Source organism: Hippocampus bargibanti, linkage group LG05 (genome assembly GCF_051943395.1).
Source record: "Hippocampus bargibanti isolate YZ-2025 linkage group LG05, ASM5194339v1, whole genome shotgun sequence".
NCBI lineage: Eukaryota > Metazoa > Chordata > Actinopteri > Syngnathiformes > Syngnathidae > Hippocampus > Hippocampus bargibanti.
This window is the reverse complement of record NC_142738.1, coordinates 725,529-737,071: the sequence shown is the minus strand read 5'-3', so window position 1 is coordinate 737,071 and position 11,543 is coordinate 725,529. Positions and strand designations below refer to the sequence as shown.

The window sequence follows — 11,543 nt, the reverse complement described above, 5'->3', positions numbered from 1 at the left end:
AAAGAAGAAAAGAACCATCCTCTGAGCAGTCTATGGAATGTAAACGCGGCTTTTTAGTCAAACAACTTGGCCGCCGTGGCTTTGCCGTCGTATTTATCCGCTTTTCCGTCAAACTCGGCGGGAAGGATGTCGGCGTCAAACTCCTTGTAGTAGTTTTCCAACTCATCTCCGTGCACAAAGACCTGAAAGACGAAAGTGGACGGCCAGTTGGCACGGAGAAAAATAAAAAACAACGTAAATAAAAAGCGTAGAGGGTCCTGCAGAACGTTACCCTCTCCAGAAGTTTGCTCTTCATGAGGGGTTTCACCACGTTGTAGGTGGTTGTGAAATACCACGGCTGGTGGATGAAGTGCACGGCCTTGAAGCGAGCCGGGAACGAATCCTGGAAAAACGGCAAATGGAACATTTTCATTGGTTAAAAAAAAAGTGTATTTTAACTCATTCACTGCCAAACGTTACAAAAATGTGTCCACTCCAGTGCCAGGGTTTTTGTCATTGTCACTTGAATTCCAGGACCCACAGAAGATTGACTTTTAGGACGACGTAAGCAGCGTAAGAAACTTTAGACTCTCTTGTTTCATCAGAAAAAAAGTTAATTCCTATATGATATGGAGTTATCTGAGCTTGAAATTGGGGCAGTTGTACAAAATGCAAGGTAATACATACCTATTGGTTGATGTAGCGCTTCAACAACAGCTGAAGCTGTAACAAATAGCTAACATGGAAAAAAAGGTAAGTGCTGCCCCCTTGCGGAAGGGGCAAATATTGCCAGAGGTCTGACCAGCGCTTTATCGGCACCCAAGCATGAAAAAAACACACATAGCCCAAACAAATTTGGGAATGGCGCTCCGCGTCATATTTTCAATTCCCGAATAAATTTGTGAATGGCAGTGAATGAGGGGGGGTGCGGGAGTAAAATAAAATCTGCTTGACGGCATCCCACCTGCAACATGTCCACCATCTTCTTGAGCTCGGTGGGTTTGATGCCCGACGCTTGCTGCATGGTGAAGCCTTTAAAGTTCTCGATGATGCAGAAGCCGTTGATCTGAGTCTCCTCGTTCTCCAGAAGCTTCTCCAAGATCACGCAGTAAGCCCGCAAGATCTGGAGGAGGAAAAAAGACAGGAATTAAAAATGGCGTCGTGCCGCCAGGTCAAAGGTCATCGTGCGCACCTCGTCAAAGGTGATCTCTTCGTAGTCCCAGTTTTCGATGTTGAAGAGCAGAACCACGCGGCCGTATTTGTCGCGGCTCCGGAGGATGCCCGGGTAGCCCGCTTCGATGGTGCTGCGCACCGCCTCGGGCGTCAGGTTTTCAAACAGTTCAGGGTACTCCTTCCTGAAGCGCACGTAACCTTGGAAAAAGCGGGAAAACAACCTCAAAAAAGGAAGTTAAATGGTGCTTCGGGGTGGAGATGAAGGGACTTTGGTTCTTAGAATATCATGCTATCTATTAGCTAGCTGCCTAGCTATTAGCTGTCTAGCTATATGTCACCTATCGATTCGCTATTTATTTGCTATCCATTAGCTAGCTAACTAGCTATTAGCTGATTGGCTGTAAGCTGTCAAGCTGTAGGCTATCTGGCTATCTATTAGCTATTTATTAGCTATCCATTAGCTAGCTGTTAGCTGTCTAGCTGGCTGGCTGTAAGATGTCAAGCTGTATTATTATTATTATTATTAAAGGGCTATATAAACCAATATGTATTGTATTTTGTACATCTGCCCCCATTTCAAGCTCATATAACTCCATGCCCATATCACTTAGGAATTAACTCTTTTTTTTCCTGATGAGAGAAGAGAGTCTAAGATTTGTTACGCTGTTTACGTCGTCCTAAAAGTCTATATTGTGTGGGTCCTGGAATTTGAGTGACAATGACAATAACCCTGGCACTGGGCTAGACCCATTTTGACACGTCGAGCAGTGAATGAGTGAAAAATGAAAAAAAAAAAAAAAAAGACACCATGGCTTGATTGAAGACGTTTTGAAGCCTCTTTCGTACCTTTCATGAGCTCAAAGGATCTGGGAACGTCGTACTTCCTGGCCCGGATGAAGCGGACCAGCAGGTTGTCCGGTTTGTCCCCAAAAGTGTCCTGCACCCCCTTGGCCAGCTCGTCTCCAGCGTCGGCCTTCTCTTTGATCGTCGCGCGAAGATCCTTGACGGCGGACGAGCGCTTCTCGTCCGTCTCGTTCAGCTCGTCTTTGGCCTGTTGGGAATCGAATTGTTTTGGGAGGTTTTCTCTCCATCTTGAAAAGGAGCTCGAAGAGAGCGTCGACCTTCTGGCGGGTGTGGTCCGGCAGGCTGGGACTGGGTCCGAATACCGGCCCGTGGTCCTTGACGGTGAGGCGTTCCAACTTGGCGCGCAAGGCCTGCTCCTCCTCGGACACCATGCGGTAACTTCCGCTCTGGGAGGGGGGGGGGGGGAGACATGTTTCGGTCAATAATTAATAATAATAATCATAATAATAGCGTTCACTCACTTAACTCAGATAGATAGAAAGCTAGCTAATATATAGCTAATAGCTAGCCAGATAGACAATATATAGCCAGTGAGACAGATAGCAAATAGCGAGCGAGCTAGGTAGACAGCTGCATAGCCCAATAGCTAATAATAATATTAATAATAATGCATTGTCTAAGCGCCAATGCATTTCTAAGCACCTTTCAAAACTCACGGTCACTTTCCAGTCACAAAATACATTTTTCTGTGGGTGTGCAGTGGCAGCCACAAGCGGCAGCGTTCACTCAACCCGGAAGTAACTCAAATAGATAAAAAGCTAGCAAGCTAAGTGGCTGCCGCTGCTCACCCACAGAAAAACGTATCCTAGGACTATAAAGTGACCTTGAGAGTTTTGAAAGGCGCTTAGAAATTAATTGTGTTATTATTTCCACCAAGACCACTTTGAATGACGTCTTCTATTCTCTGATGTGACGGGAGTCCAATTTTTCCTTGACGTAAACCTCTCACAATGCTTGTTTTCTTTTTTGTTGTGACTAATCCACCCTCGAGCAAACATTAATGACTAAGGCCTCAGTGTTGCTATAATCTGCCTCACATGAGAGCCGTAAAACCCCGCAAACGCGGCGTGATGCCGATCAAGGGCTGCATCGCAACAATGAGCTTAAGTTTCACCCCCTCCCCCATAAGCGGCCATTTTTTTTTTGTTGCCAGGTCCGTTTTTTTGCCCATACTCACAACAACAGCCATGTTCGCTGAATGTTACGCCGGGCGGGATCTGAAAGACAAAAATATGATAGATACAGACGCTCCCAAATTTACAAACAAGATAGGTTCCGAAGGGTCGTTTGTAAGTTGAATTCGGTCGTAAGTTCAATTCGTTTGTAAGTTGCTATCTTGTGTATGGAATGTATGTTTAAGGCTTGTATAAAATGGAAGACAGCTAATAATAATAAAATAATACATTTTATTTTGTAGGTTGAATTCGATCGTAAGTTGAATTTGGTCGTAAGTTGCTATCTTGTGTATGGAATGTATGTTTAAGGCTTGTATAAAATGGAAGACAGCTAATAATAATAAAATAATACATTTTATTTTGTAGGTTGAATTCAATCGTAAGTTGAATTTGGTCGTAAGTTGCTATCTTGTGTATGGAATGTATGTTTAAGGCTTATATAAGTATTTTACGGCTTGTATAAAATGGAAGACAGCTAATAATAATAATAATATCCATTTAATTTTTAAGCGCCTTTCCCTATATTGGTTTGTACTGAAAAATAGAAGAATACTACATGTTACTACATGTTACTACAAAAAATGTTCATAAGTACAGCTGTTCCAATGTTTGTAAGTAGGGGAGCGTCTGTATTAGTTAATAGAGTCGCCATGTTTACATTTTATATTGTCTTTTTTTTTTGATGACAAAACGTCTATTTGGGCAGAGTCCAGATGTCTGTTGGCAAAGTTAAAAACTGGTCAAATGAAATGAAGTTGTATTATTCAAAGACAGGTAACATCCGACTTACGACCAGCTTGACTTACAACCACCCATACTTATGACCACGACCTTCAGACCCTATTTAAAAAAAAAAAAATTCTACACCTGCCAGTGCAGCGCGCTAGCAGGCCGGCTACGTGTATGACAATTTTTGGCCAGCCAACATGTCACACACTCGTACAGCAATCGATCGTGTGATGGCACCAGACGGGGGAGTTTGCCAGTCATTAAGCCTCCCGAGTCTCTATTCAATTTGAATGGATTTCAATTTACGACCATTTTGATTTACGACCCTGGATTATTATTTTTTTCACTGCAAGAATCAAAACAAGGGTGCGGAAAATTCGACTGAACCCTCTGCACCCTGCCCACCACCTTTTCCAGCGACTTTTCTCAGGCATGCACCAAATCCAACAGACATTTAAACAGCTACTTTGCCCGTCGCCATTAACTCTCTAAACAGTAACCCAAATCGAACTGTTTTGTGCCTCTTTGCAATTTTTTTGATGATAATACTAGTGCAGCGTGTTCTACCGGAGGCAAATTCCTTGTGTGTTCTACATACTTGGCCAATAATGAGGATTCGGATTCTGATTAAACACTAGTAGTGAAACCTCAGTTTACGAACTGAATTGTTTCCCAGAAAGTGTGTTTCAGGCGCAAAGTTTGTCTGCCAAACATTCCTTTCCCATAAGAAAGCATTAAAATGAGAATAATCCGTTCCCAGGCCGCCATAAAACATCATTTTCTACTAAATAAGACTTAAAATATACATCTGACTTTGACTTAAGCCCTTGCAAAAATGACCCGACACCTTCACGAGGTTTTATTTGGACTGCGTAAATTACATTTTATTGCCCGTAGTTCCTTTTCCGAACGTTTAAAACGTAAACTGAATGAATCCGGCTTGATTCCCCCCCCCAAGATGATCTTGATGAATGAGACTAAATTTAGCTCTTGCATTATTTATCACGTAGATTTAATCTCAACTCTTACATCAAATCGCTGATTTGGAGTGTGCACAATTGAGACGGTCCAAAGCAAAATAATAATAATAATGGATGGATTTGCCTTTATTAGTCTTGCAGTGGAGAAATGTACATTTCACAGAAGCAAAGTAATGATATAATAGTAATAATAATAATAATAATAATGGATGGATTTGCCTTTATTCATCTCGCAGTGGAGAAATTTACATTTCACAGCAGCAAAGTTATGATATAATAATAATAAAATAATAATAATAATCATACCCCCCACACCCCCTCAAAAATATTTTCCATGTATATTTTTTTTTAAACAAGGTATACTTATTACATTCTCCAAATAACATGACTGAGCAATTTTCGGTGTCAAACATCCAATATGCAAAAAGTGCAGTTAGCCTTAAAATAATCATCAAAATCCCAATGGAGGAACCCGTAAGGGCATCTTACCTGTTTTTCTTTGGAAGCGTGTGAGAAGCGTCAGACGTGTGGCTGGACGGACGGATGGACGGACGGAAGGGGGGCGTCGAGCTGTTGATTTTTGTAGCGTGGGGATTAGTGGCGTCACTGGAGATTATTTGCCCCCCCCTACCTCACCCCCCCTTTCCTATTCAATCTGCATTCTGCTAGAGTGTGATGTAATGTAACGCGGGGGGGGGGGGTACAGTCTTGAGTGGTGTGTGTCAGTGTCAGGATCAGTTTTTCTGTGGGTGAGCAGCGGCAGCCACATGCGCTAGCGTTCATTCAACCCGGAATAGCTAAAATAGATAGTTAGCTAGCTAAAGGACAACTAACAGCTAGCTATTTTATAGATAGCAAATATATAGCGAGCTAGATTCTATTTTAGCTATTCTAATCTATTAGCTAGCTAATAGATAACCAATAATTGCTCGCTAGCTATCCAGCTAAAGGAAAACTAACAGCTAGCTTTCTAGCAAGCTTATAGATAGCAAATATATATAGCTAGCTAGATAGCCAGCTAGCTATCAAGAGATCGTCTAGTAAAGATGGTCAGATTTTTCTCACAGGTGACTTTTCTGTAGTTGCCCCCCCCCCCCCCCAACCTTTAAGACCCCCGTAGGCACACGTTTTTCCCTCCCCGCCGCCATGTCCACGGGTAATCGGCTAAATCTGCTGCAAAAAGAAAGCGATTTGAAGAGCAAAGTTATGCGGATTGGCCCAACAATGGCGCCTCTGTGTTTTGGCTCAACGGCCCACCCTGACATCCTCCACCCCCCCCCACCCCCACAGAGGGGCCGCAACATTCGACACAGCTACAACAATCGGACCGCATTCTTGCACGCCTCCCTTTAATATTGTTTTTGTAATAAAGAAATAAAAGCACAAATGATCTACAGTGATACATTGGCTTACGAACTTAATTGGCTCCCAGAGTGTGTATCCCAAAAATTAATTTCCCATAGTAAACCATTAAAATGAGAATAATCCGTTCCCAGGTCCCCATAAAACATATTTTACATACTAAATAATCCTTATTAACTACACAAAATATACCTTATTATTATTATAGAAGAAAAAGAAGAAGTAAAAGAAGAATAAATAATAATATAATAAGAAGAATAAATAAGAATAATTATAATAATAATAGGAAGAAGAAGATGAAAAAGAATAAGAATAAAAATAAATAAATAATAATAATAAATTATATTTTAAATGCTTTAAATGCTTCAAATTCACTCAGTTCCCGTTTTAGTGCCAGAAATTGCCATTTGCACTTTCCAGCTATGAAAATTCCCACCAAAATCAGTGTCCGTTCACTACACAAAACAAACCAAAAAAAAACCGACTTGAGTAGTAACCTTTTATTTTGAAAGAGCAACGTTCAGCCTAATTCCCAGCCGAGTCGAACGCAAACGGGAAGATCACGGCTAATTTCCTCAACGCCTTTTCACCACATTTGTCGTGTTTATCACATGATTTCAGAGCTAAAAATCTTCCGTACAAGCGGGAACGTTTCAAGAATAAATTAGGAAGCGTTTGCCTCTGAGTTTTCGTCGTCGTCGTTGTTGGGCCAGTACTCGTCCCGCATGTATCGCGCCGCCGTGCGGCGGTCCGTCAGCAGCCTCTGCAGCTCCCTCTCCCTCTCCCACTCGCACGCCACCATCTTGTAGAGGTCCAACGCCGCTAGGGCGTCTTCCACCGAGCAGTGGCCCTTCCTCCCCACCTGCAATCATTCGTTTTTTTTTTAAGCACCTCGAAATACAGTGATACCTTGGCTTACGAACTTAATTGGTTCCCAGAAAGTGTGTGTTGGGCAAAAAGTGTGTATTCCAAACATTCATTTCCTATAAGAAACCATTAAAATGAGAATAATCCGTTCCCAGGTCGCCATAAAACATCATTTTCAACTAAATAAGCTTTCAAGGACAAGCGACACCATTTTTTTGTTTCCTAACTGACATCAGAAAAACGTTTTATAGCATCTAAAATAGCCAAAACACGCAGGCTGATATTTTTAGTCAAATGCAAAGTCCCGCCCCCTTGTTTGTGACGTCACGCCAGGATACTTCTTGACAAACTGCCTTGCTCCAGAATCCAAACAATGGCTTCAGATTGGGAGAAAATGCTTTCTTTTTCCTCATCCAGTTATGAATATGATTTAATTAGTTGTGAAGAGGAAAGCATACATGTTTGCAATCGATTCAAGAAGTCCTTCCGTATCAATTGGAGCCATCTGGTCTCCAATGTAGCAGACAGAAAATGGCGCACAAGCTCTGTTGGAAATGGGCTGATTTGTCCGCTGGGAATTTGTGTCGACTTACACCTTCTTTATGCGTGTTACCGCAATTGGCTGCGACACACAACGATTCACCAGCGTGTTATTTATGTTTTTCAGCTTCCTGTTAGGAGCTCCAAGAACCGGCTCGTTCGCGAACAACACATCACTCATTGTGGCGCTCTGTGTGTTTCCCAAAAAATAGTTTGTATGCCAAGATGATATTCTCGCAAGGCGAATAAAGCTAAGTCCAGGTATGACCGTCCAAGCTTACCTGGATGCGTCTGTTGAGGAGCGTGGCGGCCAAGATCTTCAGGGAGACGCGGCGGTGGCGGGGGAAGCCGGCCAGTCGCGACAGGAGGCGGGATCCTCCCGTGTCGCGGATCTTGTCACGGGGGATGCGGACGTGTAGCACGCGGAAGTCGTTATACAGCGAGTGGCCCACCACCACTTTGCCCTCCACAATGTCAAAAATCTACACGGAGAGGTGAAAACAACATTTGATTGAAATTTAACATTTATTTGGGGGGGGGGGCTGTATCTACAGCAGGGTTGTCCGAAATGTGGGGAGGGGAACCTCGGTGGACATTCTTTACATTAAATAAATAAATACATCAAAATAATAATAATAAAATATAATAAAAAAAATAATAATACTAAAATATAATAACAAAATACAAAAATAAAAAATAAACCAAAACGGTCGTTGATGCAATGGAGTTCAGTATTTTTTTAATTGAAAATGGACATTTTAGAAAATGTAAATACAGTAAAGTCTCGTTATATCGATATTCAAGGGAGTCCGAAAAAATATCGATATAACCGGGACTATCGATATATCCGACCCTGTTTGCATGTAATTTTCTCCGTGCGTGCATAGAAATAGTATCGATATAACCGGGACTATCGATATATCCCATATCGATATAACCAGACTTTACTGTATATTTTTTGAAAATCGCCAGTTTCTAATTAAAAAAAATGTAAATTGCCATTTTATATTTTTGGGGGGCTTTGGGGGGGGGGGGAGATCGCCATTTTTAGAATTGTTTAAAAAAATGAAAATATCCATTTTAGAAAATTGGGGGGGGCAATTGAGTCAATTGCTCCTCTACTAATTTGCTGTTCCTAATTGAGCCTCATGATGGCAGCACTTAGCACACGTAGCTAACAGCGCTACTACCCAACATATTCATTCCACATGCGGGACAGACGTTACAGATTTTGGTTGCCATTTTAGAAAATGTAATTTTTTTAAATCACCATTTACATTTTTTTTTTTAAATTGCAAATCGCAATTTCAGAAAATGTTTTTTAAATTGCCAATTCAGAATTTTTGGATTGAAAATCACCTTTTTAAAAAATGTAAATATTTTTTGGGGAAAATCGCCAGCTCATTATTTTTTTATTGAAAATCGCCATCTTCGCCAGACGTTATGGATTTTATGACAGGAGGCTGCGGGTCAGCTAAAAAAATTGACCACGGGCCACATTTGGCCCCCGGGCCGCACTTTGGACTCGTGCACATCGTATCACAGTGAGAATTTAACGCTCCTTCAAAATAAAGCAACATATTGACGTCCAAATAAGAGGCGAGAAAAGTGTGTGCGCCTCACCTCCTGTCTGGCCTGGTGGAAAGGCGTGGCGCCGATCAGGTGATGCGGTCGGATGCCGCTCCACGGCGTCCTGTAGTCGCTGACGGGATGACACGGCAGGACGTACTTGTCGTAGAGGACGTTGCCGTGGTAATCCAGGACGCTGCAGCGGGCCAGCTCGTTGCGGCGCCCGCCCGGTCCGGTGCCCACCATCTCGCAGTCCAGCGCCACCACCGTGACGGCGGAAGAGCGGCAGCACGGAGAAGTCCTGCCGCTGGTCGGCGGGCTGCCCTCCGAGAAGCCGCTGTCCACCTCCCACGAGTCCCTCACCGTCAAATCTTTCTTTGGAACCTCTTTATTCCTTTTGGACTTTATAAGCAGTTCATGGCTAAGGCTGTCTGTTCTTTTCCTCTTCGCCCGCCGACGCCGCCCGCGTTTTTTGCTTGCACACTCCATGGCACCTTTTTTGCACAGTAACGGAAAGGCGTGACGCCGCCTTATTCCTTCGCCGCAATCACGTCATCGCCTGCTAAGCAAAGTATCTGCGCTGCTGCCATGCTATTCTGTGAGGAACACATAAAAAAAAAGACATTTTCACTTAGAATTAAAGGACAACCGACACCTCCGGACAAGTTGCGTCCATCATTTGTAAAATGGCTTCAAATGACTTCTACTGAGCGCATTTGACAAAGATTCCAGCGCATATAGCTTTTTAGCATACAGCTGTATTTGACCTTTTAACACTCGCGCTGAATATTCAGGAAGTCCTGTTTTCGAGTTGATGACAATTCCTGACATGACATCACGGAAGGAACGCTCCAGACCGAGAAAGCGACACACAATGCATTTTGGGTACTTTTTTTTCGTCTGAAAACACTGTGTTGATGGCCAAATTGTGTTTTGGGTATTTTAGATATGTTAAAAGAAACCGATAAATCAATACATTGAAGAATGGCTGTTTATGGACAACACTGCAGTGCAACCATCGCATATTATTTTTTTGCAAGGTGTTTTGCAAGCTAGCTATGTACTGTATTAGCTATGTATTAGCTAGCTTTCTATCTATTTGAGTTATTTCCGGGTTGAGTGAACGCTGGCGTCTGTGGCTGCCGCTGCTCACCCGCAGAAAAACTTGTCCTGTGACTGTAAAGTGACCTTGAGAGTTTTGAAAGGTGTTTAGAAATCTTTTTGTTACTATTATTATTATTGCGCTGCTATTATTTTGAAGAGCCTTTTATGCAGTGGTTTTGGAGAGGACGCTCTTGTGATGGTATGCGGATTTATTATTATTTAGCTAGCTATTAGTTATCTATTAGCTAGCTAGCTAACTTTCAATCTATTTTAGTCACTTCCGGGTTGAGTGAACGCTGGCGCGTGTGGCTGCCGCTGCTCACCCACAGAAAAACTGATCCTGTGACTGTAAAGTGACCTTGAGAGTTTTGAAAGGCGCTTAGAAATCAAACATATTATTATTAGCAACAGCATTAAAAAATATAATACAAATATCTGACGCCTTTGTGACCTGTTTTGTTTATTTTTATACGTGACGTCGTAGACCGCCATCTTGATATGCTTGAGCGTCATTTTAAATCGTTTTTCACAAATACTTACTTTCTTGAATGCATGCCGATATACATGGATCAATACATAAACTCATTTAAATAGTTCGGTAAAAATAATAGTTTTATCCTACATTCAAAACAATAGAAAATATGATTCATGTGACGTCAGGCCACCGGTTTTTAAGCTAGCCAGACAGCACGAGACACTCCAGACAGCAGGACATATTGAGACGTTTTCTCGTTATGAAACGATTATGACACCGTAGCAAACTCGTCATGTACGACTGGATGATGATTAAAATAATAACGCGGGTTTATAAATATGATGGTAAATAAATTAATTTGGTGAAAAGTACCTCCAGTCGTTGCACGTGGACTGTTGAGATCGAGCCTGGACTACTGGCTAGTTGACTTCCTCGTAGCCCCTAAAGACGAAGTACTCACGACTTTTGTTTTGTGCGCCACCTATCGAACCGGGGTGGCAATGTCAGATACGGAAATCTGAATTAGTTGACTTCCTCGTAGCTGCTTAAAGAGGAAGTGCTCACAACAGAGTTCGGCGCGCCACCTACTGGTCTGGAGTGGCGACGTCTGCGACTGAAATATCAATTCGTCACATACAAAAAAATATATAATGTAATTACGTATATATATTTTTGATATTAATCCTGTAATGTAATTTTCACGGAGAACTGGTCTTTTCTTCTTGT

General features: G+C 42.3%; 2 protein-coding genes across 2 annotated transcripts; both read right to left on the bottom strand.

The window, feature by feature from the left end:
* Position 1: 1 nt before the first annotated feature.
* Positions 2-5,502, bottom strand: rlbp1b (retinaldehyde binding protein 1b). The gene is made up of 8 exons (XM_088996103.1): positions 5,390-5,502; positions 3,194-3,233; positions 2,274-2,402; positions 1,999-2,203; positions 1,172-1,350; positions 944-1,102; positions 272-382; positions 2-182 (listed from the first exon to the last, which is right to left on the bottom strand). Exons 2-8 carry the CDS (start codon positions 3,203-3,205, stop codon positions 54-56), a joined length of 924 nt encoding a protein of 307 aa, XP_088852229.1. The 5' UTR covers positions 3,206-3,233; positions 5,390-5,502; the 3' UTR covers positions 2-53.
* Positions 5,503-6,747: 1,245 nt separating this feature from the next.
* On the bottom strand, positions 6,748-11,298 carry isg20 (interferon stimulated exonuclease gene). Its single transcript, XM_088996737.1, has 4 exons — positions 11,190-11,298; positions 9,293-9,834; positions 7,951-8,151; positions 6,748-7,124 (listed from the first exon to the last, which is right to left on the bottom strand). Exons 2-4 carry the CDS (start codon positions 9,725-9,727, stop codon positions 6,927-6,929), a joined length of 834 nt encoding a protein of 277 aa, XP_088852863.1. The 5' UTR covers positions 9,728-9,834; positions 11,190-11,298; the 3' UTR covers positions 6,748-6,926.
* Between the last annotated feature and the right edge of the window lie 245 nt (positions 11,299-11,543).